At 43.0% G+C, this 25,028-nt stretch overlaps 1 protein-coding gene across 1 annotated transcript in view; it reads right to left on the minus strand.

The window, feature by feature from the left end:
- Positions 1–6,338: 6,338 nt before the first annotated feature.
- Positions 6,339–25,028, minus strand: part of SAYSD1 (SAYSVFN motif domain containing 1) — a 110,475-nt gene continuing 91,785 nt past the window's right edge. Inside the window, exon 2 of the mRNA XM_044084831.1 lies at positions 6,339–6,897. Coding sequence (XP_043940766.1) covers positions 6,580–6,897 — 318 coding nt within the window. The 3' untranslated portion in view covers positions 6,339–6,579. The remainder of the gene's footprint in view (positions 6,898–25,028) is intronic.

Below are 25,028 nucleotides of genomic sequence, written 5' to 3' on the forward strand. Positions count from 1 at the left end.
GTGAGGACAGTCCGGAGCAATTAGGATCATTTTTTGTTTTTTCCTGTCTGACCTTTAGTTAAGACCTTGGAGAGAAGAGGCATAGGGGGGGAAAGGCATAGACTGATAGGTTTTTCCAACTGAAGGATAGGGCATCCACTTTCCATGCTTGTCTGTGATAAGTCCTTTGTGCAGAATTTGTCCAGTTGATAATTTTGGAGAGAGGCAAATAGATCTACATCTGGGCTCTCCCATTTCTGTGTTACCATGCAAGATTTGTGGATCCAGTTTCCCTCGTGCGGGTCCATAAGATTTCTGCTTAGGTCGTCTGCCAGAGTACTTCGTTTTCCTGGCAGGAATTGAGCTTGAAGATGTACTTGGTAAGTCAAGGCTGTGTTCCACAATGCCATGGCTAGTCTGCAAAGGGGGTAGGAATGTGTACCCTCCCCCACTTGTTTATGTACCACATAACCGTGGTGTTGTCCGTCTTTATCAGTAGTTGTCCCAGATGAAGTAAGTCCTTGAAGGCTGTCAGGGCATTCTGAACAGCTAGCATCTCTTTCTGGTTGACATGCAGATGCATTTGTTTTGGGCTCCATATGCCCTGAATGCATCTCCCCACCAGGTGGGCCCCCCAAGCAGTCTGATGAGTCTGTAGTTAGGATTTGGGTGGCAGGGGGCAGAGTGAATGACAGTCCCTTGTTTTGGTGACATGTCTCTGCCCACCAAAGAACCTCCTGTTGTAGACAGGGAATGAGAGGAATCATTGTTTCCAGACTGACAATGTTGACTCCATAAACATTTTAGGTACCACTGAAGTTTCCTCATATGCAGTCTTGCATATGATGGAATTAGTAGAATGCAGGATACCATGAACCCCAAAGCCTGAAGAATTTGTTTTGCAGATAATTGGGTTTTTGTTGCCATCTGTTTGAAGTATATTGTCAGTTGCCTTTGTTTGTCTGGCGTAAGGTAAGCCATCTGGGCAGTTGTATTCAAGCTTGCACCCAGGAATGTAATTTTTTGAGAGGGTACCAGTTGTGATTTATTTTCGTTTATTGTGTACCCTAGGCATGTTAGAAGCCTTTTTACAAATGCCAGATGCTGAAGAAGGATGTCCTTGTTCTCTGCTTGAATGAGACTGTTGTCCAGGTAAGAATAAATTTGTATGCTTCTTTGTCTGCAAAATGCAATTACTGGTGCCAAGCACTTTGTAAAGACCTTGGGTGCAGTAGATATGCCAAAGGGTAGTGCAGAGAATTGGTAATGCATAAAAACCTGCCTTGAAGCGGAGGTATCTTCTGCACAATTCCATTATTGGGATATGCAGGTATGCCTCTTAAGTCTAGAGTCATTAACCAAGCGTCCCTGCCCAGCATAGGCAGAAGCTGTTGTAAAGTCAGAATTTTGAATTTTGGAATGTCCAGGAACGAGTTCAAAATCGATACGTCCAGTACTGGATGCCAGGCATTGTCTTTTCTGGGTACCAGGAACAGTCTTGAATAAAAACCTTGTCCTTTTTCCTGTTCTAGTACTGGTTGAATAGCCCCCATATCCATGAAGGATGGGACTTGTTTCTGAGCCTCTGCCCATTGATTCTGTGGCAGATCTGGCTAACCGTTTGGAACTGGCAAAGTATGGAAATGAAATCTGTACTCCTGGAATACTATGTTTAATACCCACTTGTCCTGGGTAATTAACTGCCAATTTTGAGCATGAATTACTAATTTCCCCCCAAGGGGGCTGCCAAAAGATAAGTGCTTGGTGATGGTAGAGAGAAGTCATTGAGACTGCTTACTGTAGGGCTGTACTTTGTTTCCTCCAGATTTGGAGGTGGAGGCACCCCACTGCTTTGACCTGTAAGAACCCTGTGATTGGTATCTAGAGCCTTTGGAGTGCCTGGATTTGCCTTGAGAGGCTCTGTTGGACACAGGAAAGGACCAATTTTTAGTAGGCCAGTGCCTACTGAATCTGGGTGGCTGTACTTGTAAGAAATCTTTTACAGTTTGCATAGATTTGGCTTTGTCTTCCATTCTTCTGCCTTATTACCAAACAGAGTATCATGCTGTAAAGGGGCATCCAACAATTTAGCTTTAACATGATCAGGCAGATTTTGCTCCTTGAGCCAGACATGCCTTCTAATCACAGATCCAGTAACTGCGGCCCTGCAAGAGGCCTCCAAGGAATCAAAACCACATTGCAAAGTATGCTTTCCAACCTGTTCTGCATTACACACTGTAGGATGTCACCGCAAAGTTCTGTACATTCATGCATTCAAAATATTGTTTGTAAATCAGTAGTTGCCTTTTTCCATCTATTTTTACAACAAATATTTTAATTAAGCAAATACTGACAATCTGCATTTTATTGTTTTTTAGTGTGTGTCCCTTGACCCTACCTGGATAAGAAATGGGTATTACTAACATTACTACTAAAATATTGCCTTTATGGGCCTTGGTCATGGCTAAAAAGGCCCTAGTGACCAGCCCACCAACCAAGTTATTAAATATCAAAACAATCAATAAATAACTAACAGAAGTAGCAACAACCTTTCCACATGGAATATGATATACTGTTCAATGGCTACGCTTATTAAAAAAGCATGTTATTGCTACACAAGGAAAAATTGTATCAGGACACGTAAATTATATTGCTCTTAACATAACAAGGATTAATGTCAATCTGTGCATGACAATTGCCCTGCATTTTCTGCAATTTGTTAATCTGTGCATGCTGCCTCATATATTCTAGAATTTATATTAGTCAGTTGCCTCATATATCCCATTTTAATAATGTCATATCTTTAATACCAAGGCAGTTTACTTCCAGTGTATCAGCAGTGATAAACACTTCGGATCTTTTTCTGCTTTAAGTGCAAACAGGATGTTAATGTGACAAATTACACTGTTTCAGTGGTTGATTGTGTGAGGTTTACATTTAAACATGCCACTGTTTTCTGAATCATAAAGACAGGTGAACTCCACAGGTTTTATTAAATCTGCAGCAGGATAACCAAAATGCGATTTAATCTGCAATGCGTTTCTTCACTGATATAGAAGATGTGTGACATCCTAATCCTTTTTATGAAATGTGCAGAAAAGTATATGGAGTTTGTAACTGAAGACTATAAATTCCTCCTGCCAAGGAGATTGTTAACTAAGAGCAGGTATAAGCTTATTAGTATGTAAATGTTAAACTTTTAATATACAAACCACAGATGCAGTTAATTAAACTTGGACCGGTCAGCGATTTTAAAATTTAAACCAGATTAGTTAAAATTATTTCCATAAGATACAGTACTGGACTTGGACTTTCTCTATTATATTCCATTTGCTCAAATGGACTATTTTTGTTTGCATTTCTATATATAATTAACTGCTAACTATACTGCTTTTTTTTTTTTTTTTTTTTTTTTTTTTTTTTTTTTTAAGGGAACTGTGTTTTATGTATTCACAGTTTTAACAAGTTTATGCTTGGTTATCAATACATGTATTTACTAACTCATGACTGCATTTACAGCCAAACAATAACAAGCTGCTGGTATCCACCTGCTTTAGCCAGGCAGGTCTATAGACAGAGACAGCCACACATTTACAATAGCAGCTGTGTCTGCAATTATTTAGCTTACTAAAAATAGTGAAACAATAAATGGGAAGGTCACAGCTTGACAATCTGATAATACTGATACTACCACAAGTCCAGACAGAAAGCTGCCTGTCCAGAACACTACCATCCCTCTCTGAAAATGTGCGTGTGTGTGTGTGTGTGTGTGTGTGTGTGTGTGGTGTTTAAAGTACAGTTGATACAGAAAAGTGAGCACTCTAAGGTACTAAAACTCAGTAAATGGTAAGGAAGGAGTCTGGGAAGCTAGATCTAAAATTCTGCTTGTAGTAGTACTCTGTGTGAAGTTAATTTCTGGCTATATGTGGCATAGGACCATGCACAGGGCAATGGTACATATTTTCTGCATGCTCTTGTGGCCTGGGTGCTCTTTGGAAGTTTAATGATTCAGATTTTTCTGCCACGTTTATAATTTAATCTGACACCAGTGATGTGACTCAAGAAACAGTACCCCTGTTGGCCATCCGATTAGAACCTTTTTAGATTTTAAACTTGGTGGTGGGCAGTGAGGCAGATTACAGCACTGTAGCCTTGTCCACAATGTCAACCTTTACACTGGTTGGCAGTGGTGGGATTCAAATCCCCATCGGTCTGACACTGACCATTCCTAACAAGGGCAGCAGTGATTGGATTCAACCTCTCATCTGCGTATTACAGTTATTACCATTTTTCACTTTACATATGGGATGCACAAGATGATTAAAAGAAATCTACATCCTTTGGCTGCTAAAGATGCTCATTATTGGTATGTGTTGTTAATAAGTGTAAGTGTGTTTCTTTTTGAGCATTTGTATATACACACACAATGTCCTATATATATATATATATATATATATATATATATATATATATATATATATATATATATATATATATATATATATATATATATATATATATATATATATATATATATATATATATATGCGCATGAATGCAAGTATGTATGCATACATCCGTAAACTGCACGCCCCTTTTTGAAAAGTTTGAGAGTTTTTGCTGTGACAGGTTAAGTATCCTACAATGATATTTTACAGGTCCAAGCCAGTAAACATAGGGTAGTTCAGTTATAACTATAAACAAATCTGTTGATCATTTGGAACACAAAATGCTTAGCTAGGAGAAAACATTACAAAAACGAATATCCAAAGAGTGTTAAAACATTGCTTTCAACAATGGATGCAGCATATTCTGATCAGTGGAGACAAAAATTTCACTAAAAGACATTAGCAATCAGTCCAGTGTGATAAACTGTATTCTAGACTTTTTAGCTTGCATTTCTAGGGCACAGAGTTCGATCCTGTCCTTCAGTAACTGTTTACATCTATACTGGAGCATTGTTCTATTATTCTCGCTTCCTTTCACCATACAAAACCATGCTAGTTGAGTGCAATATATGTGGACAGTTTAGAGTTGTCACTTACCAATTTTCTCTTGTGGCCCAGACTATTAGCTGGAAAATGGTATGCAACAGTCTAGTTTAGTCACCTGGTTAGCAAGCAGTCCCAACAAAACTTCACACACAAGTCTTGGTCGTGATGGTCAGTAAACAAAGGGGTAAATATGTATGGTTTCCTTTGTTGACAGAAGCCAGTTACATACATACGCTAGTTACAGCAGTCGCTGCATGAAGCCCTGCACTAAGCCTGGAAGAGATGCAAGGAAGGCAACAACAATGTGGCATACTCCAGGCTGTACATCTACAACCTCAAAACCTCACACTGCTACATCAATCAATCTACACATCACAAAAAGCATTTCAGTGGGCTTCACATTAAAATGCACCCAGCTGCAGCAGACAAAATTCTACAACAAGAATGCCCCTACACAGTGGGTGATAGAAGAAAAAGATGGAAGCATTAATAACTGAACAGTTACACACAAACATTGCCTCGAAGAGTAACAGGCTACAGCAAATAGCTGAAGCACAAAGGAGCAAACAATACAATACATGACATATGTGCAAATAAAAGTACAGTTTATGTCCTATGTAGATGTTCGGGGATTAGGATTCCATTGCTATAGTCCGCTGGGCCCAGTATAGTCGGTCGGCAGTCGGCCCGAATACCAGCTGACGTCGGTCAGGCGGACGGGCGAACGCCAGCGATGCGAATAGGGTACTGTGACCGACGGCATATCATCTCAGTCTTTTCTTGCCCCAGAGACCAGAAGAAAAGACAAGTCCCAAAAACAAAACAAAAACCAAAACCAATACAATATACACCAATATATACAAAATATAAACATGTAAACTCACCTACGTATCTCCAAGTAGCTGCTTCCAAAATATCCTTAGTTGCCACCCCCTTAAATGCTGTTGAGTGGCAGTAGCCTGGTGGAATGAGGCCTAATCCCCCAGCTGAATCTCCTTGCCATGATGGAATAATACATATACCCATACTACATAATCAAAAAAAAAACACATTCTATATTGCATAACCAAGGAAAACAAACTTTTAAAACCTGGGGCACTGCCGGACAAAGTTTACAAAACTCCAGAAAATAGACCGATCTGCTTATTTGATCACTTGCCTCAAACAACCAAATCTGTGATGTCAAAGCCTCATAAGTCATACTATGAGCACTGTATTATCACTTGTGTGTGTTACTCATGACAGAGTCAAAAAAGCTTGGTCAAGAGAGACTTGCACAATGAGCTTCATCCACAATCTGAAGGAGTTAAGGTGTAATTAGTTAGAAGAGGAATACTCTGAAATAACAACCTGCACACAGAAATACACAGTTTTAGTCATCTTTAATTTAATAAAGCACAATTCAAGATGCAGCTCTGGAAATAGTTTACTACTGTGATACATACTTTCAAGAAATCACTTGACATGCTGATGTCATGTCCTTTCCAAGTCTCTATGAAGAGGGGAAACCTTTGGTCAAGCTAATCATTGCCAAATTTAAAGCCATTTGTTGAAGAATTTCCCCAGAGCAAAAGCACCTCCCAACTGCAGGTATGACATCAATATGCTACCTCCCAGATAATGGTTTGTACTGCAGTTCCCGCTCAAACTGCTCAGCAGTCAATGTTCCTGGAATTGCTTCACAGCCAGGGTTAAACACAGAATAAGCACTTATTTCTCCTTCCTGACGTTTCTTAGGTGCGCGCATTCCCTCATAAATCCAATAAAACATGGACAGCACAAAGTACACCAATCCAAATTCCAGCTCCACAAAGAGTCCGAATAATACTAGCCAAAGAAGAAACTTAAGAAACAAGATGTTTGTAAGGAGTGAATTGTTCAACCAACTCTTCGACAGCCAGTTTCTAACAGTTTCAGTGGCAGACTGCAAAGGAAAATAAAACTGGTCAATTGGTCAAAAAACAGGGAACTAGTTAAACCTCAACAGCTTAAAATAAGATCAAAATACATGTACAGTTTTAAATAGTTTAACAAATGACCAGGACAACTAAAGTACAGTTTTGTACCTACCATAAATGTAGATGTTAGAGTGTATTCACTGCTGCAGTCATTACACTTGGGTTTTCCTGCCGTCAGGCGGTCCCGCAGTCGGCCAGAATTCCAAAGTCTTGGTCCGGCGTCAGTTGCTGTCGCTTCTTCCCTGACGTCAGTGCGCCAGGGGTATACAAGATGCAGCAGACGCCATCTTCTTCAGTTTTTCTTGCCCCAGATGTCAGGTGCCCCAAATAGGCAGGCAATACATGTTGCTAATAAAACATACATAAAAAGTAAAACCAAAACCTTCAGTTACCAGCAAATACACCACATAGGTAGTATAGGGTAGAAAGGTATAGATAAGTCCCAGCTAAGAAAGAGGGGATGGAGGGAGGGTAACCTGGATTGCAGCAGTGAATACACTAACATCTACGGTAGGTACAAAACTGTACTATGTTCATCGTGTTTCACTGCTGCAGTCATTACACTTGGGTTGAATCCCAAAGCTGAGGTAGGGTGGCTGGTTCTATAGAGGATTTGGGGTGGCTATGAGGCCCTGCAGCACTGCAGTGGCAAAGCCAGCTCTGGATTTAGAGTAAAGAGGCAAGTGATAATGTTTGGTAAAGGTGTGCACTGAACTCCAAGTTGCAGCTTCCAGGATATCTTTGGTAGGTACTCCTCTAAGGTAGGCAGTTGAAATGGCTGTTGCCCTGGTGGAATGTGGCCTAATGTTGCTAGGTACACATTTTTCCCATGCTGTTTGTAGCAGAAATGGATACAGTGTCCTATCCACTTTGAAATGGTCTGCTTAGAAATAGCATTTCCCTCTGATCCTGCAGCATATGCTACAAACAATTGCTCAGTTTTCCTGAAAGCTTTTGAAACGTAGCTGTCTGTGTATAGGTTCATAGGTTGGTACTAGGCTATCAGCCCTAGGGCCCATACAAGCCTAGCCATAACAATTCCCTGGCTATTTCTTCCCACATTATTTACTTTCACCCCAGGGATCACGTCAGTTGCCCTGCTAGACAGGGGTCCAGGAATTTCCTTTCTCCCATCCAATCGTCAAGGTTCCTCTTGAAGAGGTCCAAAGAGGCACTCTGCTTGACATGTGTGGGCAATCTATTCCAGAGTCTTTGGAGTCTCTGGGTCAGAAACCTATCCCTCCAGCATGTTTTGTTTATTGTGATGACAAGGTTTAGATCCCTGGAGCGTGTAGCTCTGAGGGATTGGGATTTCTGTAAGTGTAGCATGTCCAACAGCTCTGGGTTTGACATGGCCTTGTATGTTAAGCAGAGATCGCCTCTGAGTAGACGATATGCGACAGAGTATAGCTGGAGTTTTTTTAAGGCGGTCAGCGTAGGGCATCTGCTTTAGGCCTGTGATTCTTTTAGTGAGGTATTTCTGAGGCCTTTCCAGTTGTTGCAGATGTCTTGAGAGGTACATACCAAATGGGGCGTTGTATTCTATAATGGGTCTAATGAGGGATGAGTACAGTGGGACAATGACCTCCTTTTTTCTGGATGAAAAGCCCTTCGTGATGAGGTGTGCCACATAGGATTTCCTAACTGTTGTGGCGATGTGGTTATCGAAGGTGAGACCACTGTCCACCTGTGTCTCCAAGTCTCTTATCACACTTTCTGTGTTTAGTGTACTGCCACCTATATGGTAATTCATGGATACATGTTTTTTCCCAAAGGGGATAACAATACATTTCTTGGCATTGAGCTTGAGCCCATGGCTCTGGCACCAATCTGTTTCTGTAAGGCCCTTAGTATCCACATCATTTGGGGATTCAATAATGGCTCCCAGTTTGCAGTCATCTGCAAACTTTGTTAGCCAGAGTCCCTTAGTGTTGACCTGTACTTCAGAGAAGTAGATGCCAAACAAGAGCAGCCCTAGGACTGAACCCTGAGGTACTCCACTTGTCACTTGTCTGGAGCTGGATTTGGAGTCGGCTACTTTTACAGTGTGGGTTCTATCAGTAAGCCATTTAGCAACCCATTGGATGACATAGGGATTTAATGCCCAACTTAGTAAGTTTATCTATGATTCCAGAGTGGGGGTTGGTGTCAAAGGCCTTGGCAAGGTCTAGATAGCTGTGTGGACCACCTTACCCTTGTCCATGGCTCTGGAGACTGATTCAAAGAAGTCAATCAGGTTCAGGAGACAAGATCGGCCCTTCACAAACCCAAACTGGGTGGGGTCCAGTGTTTGAAGGTTGCCAATGTCTTTGTTTATAAGTTCCATGATAATACGCTCCATGGCCTTGCAGATAAGGCTTGTCAGACTGATGGGACGGTAGTTTCCGGGATCCAAGGTGGATCCCCCCTTGTGGATTGGGATAACTGTAGCTCTGTGCCACTCAGTGCGCACGAAACCTGAGGTGAGGCTATGATTAAACATGACACTTAGGTGAGGTGCCAGTTCATATTGTAGTTCATGTAGTACACAGCCCGGGATGTCATCTGGTCCCATGGATGCTGTATTCTTGGCTTTAGAGTGCGTTTTGTACCTGTGTGGCCGTTATTACTGGAATTTGGCAATCTTCCGGTATTGAGATGGGCCATTTAGGGGTGAGAGGGGTGAAGTTGGCACTGAATCGATCTGCCAGGATATTGGCAATATCCTTGGATCAGTATATTTAATGCCATTCTGTTTTAGCTCAGAGCAGATCTGAGCATTGCCATTTAGATTCTTGACATAGTTATAGAATGCTTTGTGGTTGTCTTTGGAATCTTTGGCAAATTTATTTTCGTAACTAGCTTTGGAGGATTTTATGAGGCATCTCAGTTTCTTACTGAGGCTAGTAAGGGAGTTTTTTGCATCCTGGGATTTTCATCTTTTCTGCAAAAGTTTCTTCCTTTTGTTGTAAAGTTTGTTTATGGCAGGGGACCACCAGATTGGCTTCCTTTTTTTGGAGGAGAGCATTTTGGTTCTATTTGGGATGGCACGATTCATGCATGAGTGGATGTGCTTGTACAGTGCGCCTTAGTGTAGGATTCAGCAGTTGAACTTTCAGTTCCCGTCTGCATGGGTGTCATGAAGTTTGTCACTTCTGACTCGAGTAGCATGAAGTTGGCTTTGGAGAAGTTTTTTATGGTGGTTTCTTTACTGGGGGGTGGGATGTGGATGTTAAGGGTGATTAGCTTATGGTCAGACCCGACTAACGAGGGGGTGACCATAGGTATGGAGCACCCATGTTGGTAATGACCAGGTCTAGGATATTGGAGCCCCTGGTGGGACTATGGATTAGTTGATCCAGGCCATTGGAATTTATGAATTCCAAGAACCGTTGCGCAAAGGTGTTGGGACAGGAGTAGTTTTCCCAGTTAATGGCAAAACTATGTCCAATGACTGCAGAAGTCTCTCCCCTTTATTCTGGGGATTTGGATAAAAAGTTGGCAAGTGAATAGCTTGGTTAAGAGCCACACTGGAGACCACTTTTGGCATAAATGAAGGGTTTGTTCTTAAAGAAACCATGTCTTGGTGAAAAATGATGAAAGGCTCCACTGCCATTAGTGCCTGTAACTCAGACTCTTCGTGCTGAGGTTATTGCCAGAAGCAGAGCAGTTTTCCATGACACATTTTAATTCTGCTGAATTGGCTGGCTCAAAAGGAGGTAAAGTTAGCTTTTCCAAGACAAAATTAAGGTCCCAAGTTGGTGTTGGTGCCCTCCGGGGCGGTTTATGTTTTTAGCCCCTCTGAGGTACTGTTTTAGCAATGGATGAGAGAAAATAGGAGGATCTGTGTTGTAATGAGCCGAGATGGCAGAGGGGTGGATCTTAATGGATGAAAAGGATAGGCCTTTGTCCAGCATCTCAGTTAAGTATTGTAATATCTGAGGAATATTTGGGATAAGAGGGTCAAAGCTTTGAGCCTGGTTCCAGGCACAGAATCTCTTCCACTTTTCTGAATAGGATTTCCTGGTGCTAGGCCTCCTGGCCTCCAAAATGACACCCATAACAGCTTTAGAGAGAGGTGTTGTCTGCTTGACTAAGGAATCTGCCACGCAGCCAGGTTTAAGGTTTTGAGCTGTCTGTGCAGGATCTGATTGTTTTGTTGAGTCAGAAGATGCAGAATTTGAGGTAAAATCCATGGTGGGCCTTGAGCTAAGCTCTTTAAGATTGGGTACCAGTGCTGGCGTGGACAGTCTGGGGCAATCAGGATCATTTTTGGCTTTTCTTGTCTGGCTTTTAGGAGCACCTTTGAAAGGAGAGGCAGTGGTGGGAAGGCATAAACTTTTAGGCTTTTTCAGCTGAATGAGAGAGCATCCACTTTCCATGCTTGTGTGTGTGGCAAGTCCTTGTGCAGAAGTTCTGTAGTTGGCAATTCATTGGGGAGGCAAAAAGATCTATGTCTGGGCTCCCCCATTTTTGTGTTTTCATGCTGAATACTTGTGGATTTAAATTTCCATTCGTGAGGATCCATAATGTTTCTGCTTAAGTCGTCTGCCAGAGTATTTTTCTTTCCTGGCAGGAATTGTGCTTGCAAATGAACTTGATAGGTTAGAGCTGTGTTCCACAAGGTCATGGCTTGTCTGCAGAAGGGATAAGAATGAGTGTCCCCTTGCTTGTTTATGTACCACATAACTGTGGTGTTGTCTGTCTTTAGTAATAGTTGTCCTGGATGCAGAAGGTCCTTGAATGCTGTTAGGGCATTTTGTACCTAGCATCTCTTTTTGATTGATGTGAAGATGTATTTGGTCTGCGGCCCACTTGCCCCGAATACATTTTCCTGCCATGTGTGCTCCCCAGGCGTAATCCAAAGCATCGGTTGTTAGAGTCTGCCTGGCTGTGGGTAGAGTGAAAGGCTGTCCCTTGTTGAGGTGACATGCCTGTGCCCACCATCGAAACTCCTGTTGTAGGCAGGGAATAAGTGATATTACTGCTTCCAAACTGTGACAGTGTTGAGTCCAAACACTTTTTAGGTACCATTGTAATTTCCTCATATGCAGTCTGGCATATGGTATTAGTAGTATGCAGGATGCCATGAACCCCAAGGCCTGCAGAATTTTTCTTGCAGGGAGTTGGGTTTTTGTTGCCATCAATTGAAAGTACTGAGTCAGTTGTCATTGCTTCTCTGGCATGAGATAAGCCATCTGGGCTGTTGTATTTAAGCTGGCACCCAGGAACATCATCTCTTGTGAGGGCACTGGTTTTGACTTTTCATTTACTCTGTACCCTAGGCAAATCAGCAATCTTTTTACAAATGCCAGATGCTTTAGAAGAATGTCCTTGCTCTCTGCTTGAATAAGGCAGTCGTTCCAAGTATGGATATATTTGAATTCCTTTTTGTCTGCAAAATGCAATTACTGGTGCCAAGCATTTTGTGATGACCCTGGGCACAGTAGATAAGCCAAAGGGCAGTGAAGAGAATTTGTAATGCATTGAACCAGCTATGAATCCGAGGTATCTTCTGCAGTTTTGTCTGATAGGGACATGCAGGTATGCCTCTGAGGTCCAAAGTAACAAGCCAAGCCTTCTTGCCCAGCATGGGAAGAAGCTGTTGAAGAGTCAACATTTTGAATTCCGGAATGTGTATTTTGAGTAGAAAGGCCCAGTATGGGTCTCCAGGCTTTGTCCTTTCTGGGTACCAAGAAAAGTCTTGAGTAAAATCCTTGTCCTTGTTCCTGTTGTGGCACTTTTTAAATAGCTCTCAAGTCCATGAGGGCTGTAATTTGTTTTTGTGCTTCTGCCCATTGATTTGGTGGCAGTTCTGGCATTCCTTTTGGCCTTGGTAGAGTGCGAAAGTGGAACCTGTAACCTTGAGACACAATATTCAGAACACATTTGTCTTGGGTGATTATGTGCCAATTTTGTGAGAAAAATGCTACTTTTCCCCCTAAGGGAGCTTCCAAAAGTGCTTGGCATTTGAAGGGAAAGTCATTGCGACCGTTTCCTATAAGGTTGTGACTTGTCTTCCCCTCCTTTTGGGGTTGAAGCACCCCACTGTCGTAGTCTGCAAGAGCCTTGGGGCCGAGATATGCCTCTTGGACATCTGTAACTGCCTCTTTGTGGTCTGTCTGACACTGGAAAGGACCAAATTTTGGAGGGCCAATTTCTGCTAAATCGAGGTGGCTGTACCTGTAAGAAATCCTTCACTATTTGCACAGATTTTGCCTTATCCTCCATTTTCTTTAAAACCTCTTCTGCCTTAACACCAAATAAAATATCTTGCTGTAAAGGAGCATCCAATAATTTTGCCTTAACATGATCAGGTAAACCTTGTTCTTTTAACCAAGCATGCCTTCGTATCAGTAACTGCTGCTCTACAAGAAGCCTCTAATGAATCAAAACCACATTGCAGAGTATGTTTTCCCACTTGTTCAGCTGCATGCAATATATCCTGCATTTCCTTATAGTCAGGATGCTCTGAACTTGTAAGCATTTTCTGTTTTAACAGAGACATTAAATATTGTTGGTATTTAAGCATGTGAAACTGGCAATTTAAAGCCCTCACTGCTAAGGTTGCAAAAGTGTAAACTTTCTTCCCCCATCTGTCTAATGCTCCAGAATCCCTGCTCTAGAATCCCTGTCAGAGAGAACTGGATTTTTAGCTGTGGAAGCCTTTACCCCTTTGGGACCCTGGGAAATAATTTCTGGGTCAGCAACAGGGTTTTTATAAAGAAATTTGTGAAAGTCAGGGACTCTGTAGTACCAGTCTGGCTTGACTGGAGCAGGGGGCAAAGAATCAGGATTTAAACTGGATTCAGAGAACACATCATCCACAATATCCAACACTGGCGGAATAGCAAGGGGCCTGTGCTGAGGCAATAAAAGAAGGTCTCCGAGCCTTTTCTTGGATTCGGAGTAATCCTGGCCCTCCCAATGGAAATGCTCCCTCATGGTATGTAAAGTTTCCCCAAAAGAGTAATCCTCAGGAGGACAGGCTGAAGGGATTGATTCTTCATCATCGGAGTCCTCATGGGGGGTAAAGAGTATCCGTGGTCTGAAGAGGAATCAGAAGAAATGGAAACCTGGTCAGAGGAATCGTAGTCTGTATCCTGCCTAGGCCTTTTATCTGGAGGAGGATGGGAACCCCTGATCAGAGTAATCAAGTCTTCGGCCATTTTAAGCATCTGTTTTTTTAGGCATGGAGGCCTGTCCAGGTGAATGCTGTACTTGCTTCTTTGTCTTTAATGGAGTTTTAGACTTGGCTGTAGATTTAATGGCGAGTTGTAAAGGTCTGAAAACAACCTCAGAAGCAGATGCCTGCTCAGCGGCTCCGGACCCATCTGAGGGATTAGTTTCTGTAGGCCCAATACCTTGAGTTTCCAGAGGCCTAGGCATCTCCATTTGGGAGTCGGAGGAGGCCTGTGGCTCTGAGGAGGCGGCCTGTGGCTCTGAGGTAGCGGGTGTCAGGGGCTGTGAAAGCACCTCACTGAGAACCGGCGACTGGCCTAGAAGAGGCTTCATAGTCAGTTTTGGGCCTAGGATGCCTGTCCTTATCCTTGTCTTTGCGTTTTTTTGTGTATTCCAGTCGTCGGTTGTTCCGACGGCATGGTATAATTGAACCTTCGGCCAAAGTAATGTCGAGCAAAGTCAAACCGACGTTTAATAGTGCGTTTGTTAAATCTAGCACAAAACCGACAACTAGTGACGTCATGGTCTGGGCCTAGGCATGGAATACAGTAAGAATGAAAAATCCTTATGAGGTATTTGCTTCCCACAAGAAATACAATTATTAACTTTTACGGACATCGGTCTGAGGCAAGAAAAAGTTTCCCCAATGGGGTGCTTAGCTTTATTGAAGACTTCGGTTCTGAAATTCGAACTGAAAATCTCAGGAGTTGGCCGACCGGCACTTGCGAACTGCTTTTGCTTCGGGCACCGCGCGGCAAGAAAGACTGTGGAAAATGGCATCGGCTGCATCTTATACACCCCTTCCGCACTGACGTCAGGGAAGAAGCGACAGCAACTGACGCCGGACCAAGACTTTGGAACTCTGACCGACTGTGGGACCGCCTGATGGCAGGATAACCCAAGTGTAATGACTGCAGCAGTGAAACACGATGAACATTAAGAAGAAAGTCATAACAGAACATATCAGACTGAATTTCAGTATACAAAAATGAACATTGCAGTCCATAATGCTGCATCAGTGAGTACAGTCCCCACTACAGGAACTGACAGGGCAATATGCTATGTCAGGGCTCCTTGGCCCATAAAACGATCCATGGCCACAGCTGAACAAAGTACTATAAAGACAAGGGAACTCCAAGTGGGAGACTTCCTGCAGTCACAGCTCTACTTTAGTTTCCCACAAATTTTACAACTGGGGCTGTAGACCTTCTGCTACAGGAAATGGCATAATGAAGTACTAGCTAAGCCTCCTGGACAGCTGCCACAAGGGAATGTACCCTTGATCACCATGGCCCCAGCATAAAACCTTAACCTTGAAACCAGATCCAGCTTATAATGTGTCCAGATGTTCAGAGACAAGTATCTGCAACACGTCATTTCTTAAGAAGGCAGTAAATATGAACACAGCCCTAGCAGATTGTGCTTATCAAAAAGAAACTGCAAACCGCACACCATTTGGAAATTCACTGCTTGATAATATTTTTTACCTTCATGTCCTTTTGGAAAGGAAACAAGTCATTTTGTTGCAGACTTGTTCTATCAACACAAAATCCTTGCAGTGTATATACTCTTCACCAGAGGAAATACCTTCCTTATCTAGAATGTGGTAAAAACAAAACTGGTAATTAAGGTGGTTCAAAATTATGGACACAGTACACCTGGAGCCACAGTTCACGATAAAAAGGCATTGAAATGCTGACAAAAACAAGATAAGTGCTTGCGTCGTCTTAATGAAACCTTCTTCAGATAAAACCATGTTTCAAAAATGGAGTCCATATATACACCAATCTAGATTACATGAATGCCAAGCCCCCAGTGATGTCATGCGTCCTTTGGGAGGACTTGAAGAGGATTTTTACAAGATTTAAAGGGAAAGCAAAACAAGACAGTCATGCTGTGTCACTTGTCTTAAATCATTAAACCAGATGCAGACTAACCCTGAGAGGTATCTTGCTGTAATCTCAAACAGAAAAAGGCAACTGTTACACCTGGTAGCAGGTAGAATCGGCCAGCAGCAGGCACTCTAAAAAGACATAAAGGCCACTATGAATGGAAAATTCACAAGCCTCTGTTCGAAAAGGATTCAGTAAGAGCACCCTTAAAAATAAAAAAAGAAATGGAGAAAAATCTCATGACACAAGATACTGAAAGAAATTAGAACTTAAAACACCCAGTACCGACAAAATCTTAGTCCACAGATACAGCAACCTGGGGCTGGCTACATCAAAACTCAGTGAAGCCTTTTTACTCAAAGATGCATGTTGGCAAAACCAAACTCTAAAAGCACCCTATTTTCTCTCTTTCCCCAACATGATGCAATCTCAGAGTTTACATACAGTAAACAGGAGTGTATGGGGGGGGGGTAAAAGCTTCCCATACACAAGACCGGTGGCCAGCATTTCCTCTAGGGAGTAAACAGGCGGAAAAGCAGGAAAAAAAACTAGACAGAAATGGTTCGTGGTACATTATGGTATAGGGGATGATGCACAGCTGGCATCATGGTATAGTTTTATTTGTCAAGTGGTTCTAATGCTCACAGCATAAGATCCAAGAGTTAATGAAAGTGAATGTCTCTTTATAACCAATTGCTTGTGAAAACTAACTTCCAAACTCTTATGGCTTCCCTACACGGAAGTAAGGATGAATTCTCCTTTGCTTGTTTATATACCAGACCACAGCTATGCTGTCTGACAGACTGGAGGCTTAACTTTCAATAACATGCAGCTGTAGGATAATCATGCATAGAATTGTTCTCTTATCCTTGATACTGACATGAAATCTGGTCTACTGACTGGCTCACAGGCATTATCAACCTGTGTGCCCTATACAGCAGCTGCACCATTCTAAGGCTAATGCATCTGTGGTCAATGTCAGTATAAGAAGAGGCAGAAAAAAAGGCTTCCATACTTAAGTTAGGGGGAGGGGTCTACTGGGCCAGATTCCTTTTGCAATGCCAAAGTGATCCTGATCTCTGACTAGCTTGTATGATGAACCACCATGACTAGCACTGCCATCAGAAATAATGCCCTTTAGTAGAGCTTTATAGTTGGGGAGAGCCTGCACAGAACATGATGCTATCATATGCACTGAACAAAACTTCCCAATGAAAAAAGAATCAACAAATCATGGTACGGAGATGCAGGCTTTGAAAGTCAAGTGCGGACAGGGAATGAGAAAAAAAGATTTAGTTCACAGCAATCCCAAACAGTGAAAGGTGCAAGCACATGAGACCATCAATGGACTTGAAACCTGGTACTCAGTCGTCTAAAGAGAGAGGAGCACTCTTCTGCAATGTAGCCTAATTGATCAGCTATATCTAGGACAAACATGCATTCTAAACACTGAGGAATCAGTAAAGCCAAATGAGAGGTGCGGAACTGGAAGCAACTGGCTACTGTATGAAATTAGTGGAGCTTTTTTTCAACGTTTTCTATCTTTATATACAAGTAAAGTATCTTGAGGGTGCAATAAGTACATCCACTATCCTCTGGACAGACGCAGGAGTGACCAAAGGGTGAGCATAAGGAAGGGCTCTTCAGAAATTCTGGTACTAAGTAAGGCTGTTCAACTCTTAAGGACATGCCTGATCTCTCTAGTCTTCTTTACTAAATATGCAGCAAGTCCTAGCTGGTTTGTGGAACCTGCTGAATGGCTGTCATTCTGAGAGGATTTTGCATCTCCTTTAAATGCCTGTTTTTTCTAGCTGGAAGGCACATCTTGTAAGATTCTTGTGGGCTTATCCAGTTAAAAAAATGTTTTAAAAAAACAAGGGGAGAAGGCTTAAAATCAATAATTGGGCTATCACTTGTATCCACACTAAGGGGATGTGAAAGCACCCCATTGTTTAGGAAACGGTACCAACTTCTGACTACCTGGTGGTGCTGCGGTTGCGTTGTCGCCTCACAGTAAGACGTTGTCCTGTTTGATTCTCAGCTAGAGCGTCTTGTGTGTGGAGACATGCGTGAAGGGGCGTACCTTCGTTGAAGGTTGTGCGTCAGGGCCAGCAACTAGGCACATAAAAATCTACTGCCAATCATTAGCGGACCAGAGTTCCGCTGTGGCGACCCCTAACCGGGAAAAGCCGAAAGACTCAACAACCAACTTCTGACCACCTCTGTTAGCAGGGATGGGAGATGAAAGTCAGGACTACTCTACAGGCCATGCTGAAACAGCTGCTGACACCCATAAGTAATGTCTCCAGTAATACACCTCCACTCTGCTACTGGTAAGCTGCAGAAAGTGGATCCTCAGCCTTGCAGCCAAAAGGGTATGACCGTTCTTCTTCATGCTTTCTAAGAAATCATTAATTTCAGGGGCCAAAAAATAGGAGTCCCCAGAAAATAAAATAAAATAGAAAATAGGACATCTTTAGCATCCCTTGCAAAGGGAGTTAGAAGACTACCTGTGAATGCAGATTCTAAACCTTGCTGCCCTGGCATCTCCATCTTTGGAGTTATATGCCATCTAGACCATAAGGGTGCCTTATGTGATAGCCTTCTAATTAAACCACAGAATGCAAACCAAATGACCTGTAATCCAAAGAAAGTGAAATGCTCACAGGGTTACAGAATACTGAAACTAATTCCCAAGAAATCACAGCAAGCCTGTAAAGAGGATACAGCCTTGTGCCCAGACTAGTCAGAAGAGTTGAAACATATTAAGGACTTGTGACATCTGGTAGAGGACTCTGTAAAGATAAGTTACCAACATAAGGAACAAAATAGGAGTGCTATTCGGCCTGCTATAAGCTATGACTGGAGTTAGACACCTTGCAAACACATGAAGTAGCAGATAACCCAAAATGTAATGCAGAGACACTGGACAGGAATGAATGATTTAAAAAAATGGTCTCCAAGAAGGCCCTTTTTTGTTACCAGAAGCATTCCAAAATAGAAGCCTTTGCCCCTCTTTAATAAATGTCACCATTTCTGTGACTCCTAGGGTGAGCAAAGCTGAAGAACCTGAGGAGAACATTCTGTTTGGTTTGGCAGGTGGGGAGGAATCGCCTGAAAGGGTTTGTATTCAGTTCCAGCTGTATCCCTCCTGAACTATCATTAACCCCATGAGTCTGTCACAATCTGCTACCAAAGAGAAATAATCAGACATTTGCTGGGACAGATCTCAAGAGCTTGTGGAAGGAGAGGAGGGATAGGTTGAATGAAGGAGGCGTGCTAGCTTAGCCATCCTGACTTTGTACACTAGTCCTTTATTGGAAAGGCTCCCATTTGTTATTACTCTCCTCATGCCATTTCTAATTTGCTTCTTAGGCATGAGAGAAGGGCCTGAAAAATCTTGGAAATTACCTAAATTTCCCTTCTTGTATCATATTATATGTGGACCAGAGTAGCAAATGGTCCAAATAAAACTATTTTTCTCTCTCTAAAGCTGATTTCAAAAATTTAAACTTATCACAACAGAAAAAGTACAGTTTTGTACCTACCATAAATGTAGATGTTCGAAGATCCACATTGCTGCAGTCCTTACACTTGGGTAGTCCGCTGTCCTCGGTCGGCCCGAATATCAAAGTATTAGGCTGACGTCGGTCAAGGCGCTTAAGACTGACATCAGAACGTCAGGGTACAAATGCGCATGACCGACGTCATATCCTCAGTCTTTTCTTGCCCCAGATGTCAGAAGACCCTAAAAAGAAAGGTCAAAACCAAAAAACAGCAAAAAACAACCAACCACCCTTGCACTAATCATATGTACAATATATACAATATCCACAATATTCACAACCCAAACCACACAACCGCCTCTAACTACAGAGGGAAGGAGGGAGGTAAATTGGACTGCAGCAATGTGGATCTTCGAACATCTACATTTATGGTAGGTACAAAACTGTACTATGTTCTTCATCTCACATTGCTGCAGTCCTTACACTTGGGTAGAATCCCAAAGCAGAGGTAAGGGAGGATGGCAAAACTATAAAGCATTAGGAGCCGCCAAAATGCCCTGTAAAATTGCAGTGGCAAAACCAGCCCTAGATTTAGAGTAAAGTGGAAGGTGGTAATGCTTAGAGAAAGTATGCACTGAACTCCAAGTAGCTGCCTCCAAAATATCTTTAGTTGCCACCCCTTAAAAAGCTGTAGAAGTGGCAGTAGCCCTAGTGGAATGAGGCCTAATCCCAGCTGGAATCACCTTACCATGATGGGAATAACAGAAAGCAATACAAAACTCAATCCACTTAGAAATAGTTTGTTTTGACACAGGCTTGCCCTGAGAACCCAAAGCAAATGAAACAAATAACTGCTGAGACTGCCTGAACCCTTTAGTTCTGCTCAAATAATATCGCAACTGCCTGTGTAAATCCAAAGAGTGCAAAATCTTTTCCCCTTTATTTTGGGGGTTTGCATAAAAAGTAGGCAAATGAATAGTTTGGTTTAAAGCCACACTAGAAACCACTTTAGGCATAAAGGAAGGATTAGTGCAAAGATACCCTATCCTTATGGAAAATTAAGAAAGGCTCAACCGCCATAAGGGCCTGTAATTCAGAAACCCTTCTCGCAGAGGTAATGGCCAACAAAAAAGCAGTCTTCCATGACAAATATTTCAACTCTGCAGTAGCTGCAGGCTCAAAAGGTTGTAGAGTGAGTTTCTCCAACACAAAATTGAGATCCCAAGCAGGAGTAGGAGCTCTACGTGGGGGTCTTATATTCTTTGCCCCTCTAAGGAATTGCTTAAACAAAGGATGAGAAAACAATGGTGGGTCACAGTCATAGTGAGCAGAAATTGCTGCAGCATGAACCTTAATAGAAGAGAAGGACAAACCTTTGTCCAGTAACTCAGTAAGATATTGAAGAGCCACACTTAAATTAGGCTTAGAAACATCAAATTCCTTTGCTGTACTCCAAAATAAAAATCTCTTCCATTTATCTGCATACACTTTCCTTGTACTAGGCCTTCTGGCCTCCAAAATAACATTCAAAACTTGCTGTGGAAGCTGAGACCCTCCAGGGTTTAAAACAGAATATGCCAGGCTGTTAGATGTAGAGAGTGAAGTTTGACAATGAGTAAATGACTGTTCTCCTGAGACAGCAGGTGTGGAATCAAGACAAAGGCCATGGAGGCTCCGTACCAGACTTCTCAGTAATGGGTACCAGTGCTGTCGAGGCCAATCTGGAGCTATTAAAATCATCTTTGGCTTGTCCTGTCTGACCTTCAGGAGTACCTTTGGGAGGAGAGGCAGAGGTGGAAAGGCATACACATGAAGATTGCTCCACTTGAATGAAAGAGCATCCACTTTCCAAGCTGTGGGATGAAACCTTTTTGTGCAAAACTTTGGCAGCTGGTAGTTTAGTGGAGAAGCGAACAGATCTATGTCTGGAGTTCCCCATAACACTGTCAATTTCTGGAATACATGAGGATCCAATTTCCACTCGTGGGGATCCACAATTTGTCTGCTCAACACATCTGCTAAGGAGTTCTGTGCTCCCGGCAGAAACCTTGCCTGAAGATTCAGCTGTAAACTGAGAGCAGTCTCCCACAAAATCATTGCTTGTCTGCATAGAGGATAAGAATCGTTCCCCTTGCTTGTTGATGTACCACATGACAGTTGTGTTGTCTGTTAGAACCAACACCTGCCCTGGAAGAAGTAAATCCTTGAAAGCTATTAATGCAAATTGGACTGCTAACATCTCCTTCAAGTTGATATGTAGATGTTGAAGTCTGGCAGGCCACGTGTCTTGTACCCACTTTCCATTTAGATGAGCTCCCCAAGCTTTGTCTGAGGCATCTGTCGTTAGAATCTGACTCGCCTCTGGTCGGGTCACAGAGAGTCCCTTGTTTAGGTGACATTCCTGAGCCCACCACAAAAACTCCTTTTGAATGCAAGGTATTATCTGAATGACAGTGTCCATATCTTGGCAGTGCTGTGTCCATACATTTTTGAGATACCATTGTAGCTTCCTCATATGCAGTTTGGCATTGGGAAGCACCAGAATACAAGATGCCATGAACCCCAAGGCTTGAAGGACTGTCCTTGCAGTCAGCCTGGACTGATGAGACAATTGATGGAAGTAAAGAGAAAGATTCTTTTGTTTGTCCGGGGTCAAAAAGGCCATCTGGGACGCTGTATTCAGTCTGTCCTGAGAGGGTACTAGACTGGACTTTATTTCGTTCACAGAATACCCCAGGCATCTTAGCACTGCTATCACATACTGTAAATGATGAAGAAGTTCGTCCTTTTCTTGGGCCAGAATCAGGCAATCGTCCAAATAAGGATAGATCTGTATTCCTCTGAGCCTGAAGAAAGCTATCACTGGAGCCAGAACTTTCGTGAACACTCTGGGCGCAGTAGATAAGCCAAAGGGCAATGCAGAGAACTGATAATGAGAAGTCCCAGCCCGAAAACACAGATACTTCCTGCAACTGAGCCTGATAGGAACATGAAGGTAAGCCTCCTTGAGATCCAGAGTCACCATCCAGTGATCTTTGCCCAGCAGAGGCAAAAGCTGTTGTAACGTCAACATTTTGAACTTGGGAATGTCCAGATATGTGTTGAGGATAGATAAATCCAAAATTGGTCTCCACGTGTTCCCCTTCTTTGGTACTAGGAACAGGCGAGAATAAAATCCTAGGCCCACTTCTGGTAGAGGGACCGGTTGTATGGCCCCTATTTGAAGTAGCAGAGAAATTTGTTTGTGAGCCTCTAGTCTTTGCTGAGGAGGAACGTCTGGCATGCCTTTGAAAGGAGGCAAGGTATGGAAATAAAACTTGTAACCTTGGTGTATGATATCCAATACCCATCTGTCTTGAGTAATCAAACTCCAATTTTCCTTAAAGAGTGCCAACCTTCCTCCCAAAGGTGCTGCCAGGCAAGAAGGATCTGGCAGCTGAAAAGGTAGGTCATTGGGCCTGTTTACGAAAGGACTGGCCCCTGCCCTCACCCGAAGACTGTGCAGGTGAACTCCCCGTTCTAGATCTGAAGGAACTCTGAGCTCTGCCCCTACCACGTCTAGATCTACCTCTAGACTGAGAATCATAAGAAGGATACGTCCACCCCTTAGCAGGCCAATTCCTACTAAACTTCGGAGGCTGAACTTGCAAAAAATCTTTAACAGCCTGCATAGACTTAGCCTTGTCCTCCATTTTCTTCAAGACTGACTCCACAGGTGAACCAAACAACACATCAGACTGTAAAGGAGCATCCAAAATCCTTGTCTTAACATGGTCAGATAAATTCTGATCCCTCAGCCAGGCGTGCCTGCGAAGAACTGAACCAGTGGCAGCCACCCTAGACGAGGCCTGTACAGCATCAAAACCACATTGTAAAGAATGCTTACCCACCTGTTCCGAGACATGCACCAAATCTTGTAATTCTTTACACTCAATGCCTTCCGCCAGAGCATCTACCTTAGACTTCAATTGAGAAAGAAGATAGTTTTGATATTTCAACATGTGAAACTGGCAATTCAAAGCCCTCATAGCTAAGGTGGAAGAAGTATAGACTTTCTTTCCCCATCTATCCAAAGCTCTGGCCTCTTTATCTGGAGGAACCGGATTTTTTACAACAGAGGCCTTGACACCCTTAGGTCCCTGACTAACAGTTTCTGGGTCCGCCCTAGGACTCTTATAAAGATATTTATGAGCCTCAGGCACCCTGTAATACCTATCCGGTTTAACAGGAGCAGGAGGCAAAGAATCAGGATTAAGTGAAGCCTCTGCAAACACATCCTCCACAACATCCAGAACAGGTGGTATAGCCAAAGGCCTATGCTGGGGTAAAAGCAAAAATTCCCGAAGCCTTTTCCTGGAATCAGAGAAGTCCTGACCTTCCCACTTAAAATGTTCCCTCATGGAATGAAGAGTCTCTGAAAAGAAAAATCCTCTGGAGGAGAAGCAGAAGGAGTCGAATCATCTGCATCAGAATCAGAATAAGGAGAGTACTCCTGCAAGTCTTCAGCCTAAGACTCTGAAACATCCGAAGCCTGCTCAAAACTCCCCAACTCTGGTTCCACCCTAGGCCTCTTATCAGGAGGGGGCAAAGAACCTCTAATCAAAGTAATTAAATCTTCTGCCATTTTAAGCATGTGCTTCTTGGGCACAGATCCTGTAGAACTAGGAGTGACACCAACAGAAGCTAAACCTGGCCTGCCTCTGGGAGAAGCCTTGGAAACAGAAGGAGAGGGCCTAACCACCCTAGGAAGGGAGGGGAGTACAGTAACCTGAGAAGCCCCTTCAGCCTGACCTGCCTCCAGAGAGGCCACATCCTGCAAAATCAAAGTCTCTCCCTGGGACTCCAGAGAAGCCTCCGGCGGAACCACCGGTTCCACTGACGCCTCTAAAGAACCGGCGTCCGGTACGGACGACTCTTCTAGCCTGGGTTTAGCTGCTTTGTCTATGCGCTTCTTCGAAGAAGCGGGCGTCGGAGCATCAGACGGCATATTATAATTGCACCGCTTCCCGAAGACCAACCTGGCACAATCTAACCTTCGCTTAATAGTGCGCTTATTGAACCTAGCACAAAAGCGACACCCAACAATGTCGTGCTCAGGCCCCAAACAAGGAATACACAAAGTATGATAATCCCTATGCGGTATCTGCTTCCCACAAGAAATACAGTTATTCACTTTTTCTGACATCCGGTAAACCACTGAGGCAAGAAAAAACTAAAATATTCCCCAACGGGGTACTTAGCCAACTTTGACTCGGTCTGAAACTCCGAATTCGAAAAATTTCAGAACGCCGAACGGCACTTGCAACGCTGCTTCTGCATCGGACCATGCGGCAAAAAAGACTGAGGATATGACGTCGGTCATGCGCATTTGTACCCTGACGTTCTGATGTCAGTCTTAAGCGCCTTGACCGACGTCAGCCTAATACTTTGATATTCGGGCCGACCGAGGACAGCGGACTACCCAAGTGTAAGGACTGCAGCAATGTGAGATGAAGAACATCTTTGGAATGTCTACCAAAGCATACCTCCTGAAAAAAA

This window comes from Protopterus annectens, chromosome 1.part1 (assembly GCF_019279795.1).
Source record: "Protopterus annectens isolate FY-2018-M chromosome 1.part1, PAN1.0, whole genome shotgun sequence".
NCBI lineage: Eukaryota > Metazoa > Chordata > Ceratodontiformes > Protopteridae > Protopterus > Protopterus annectens.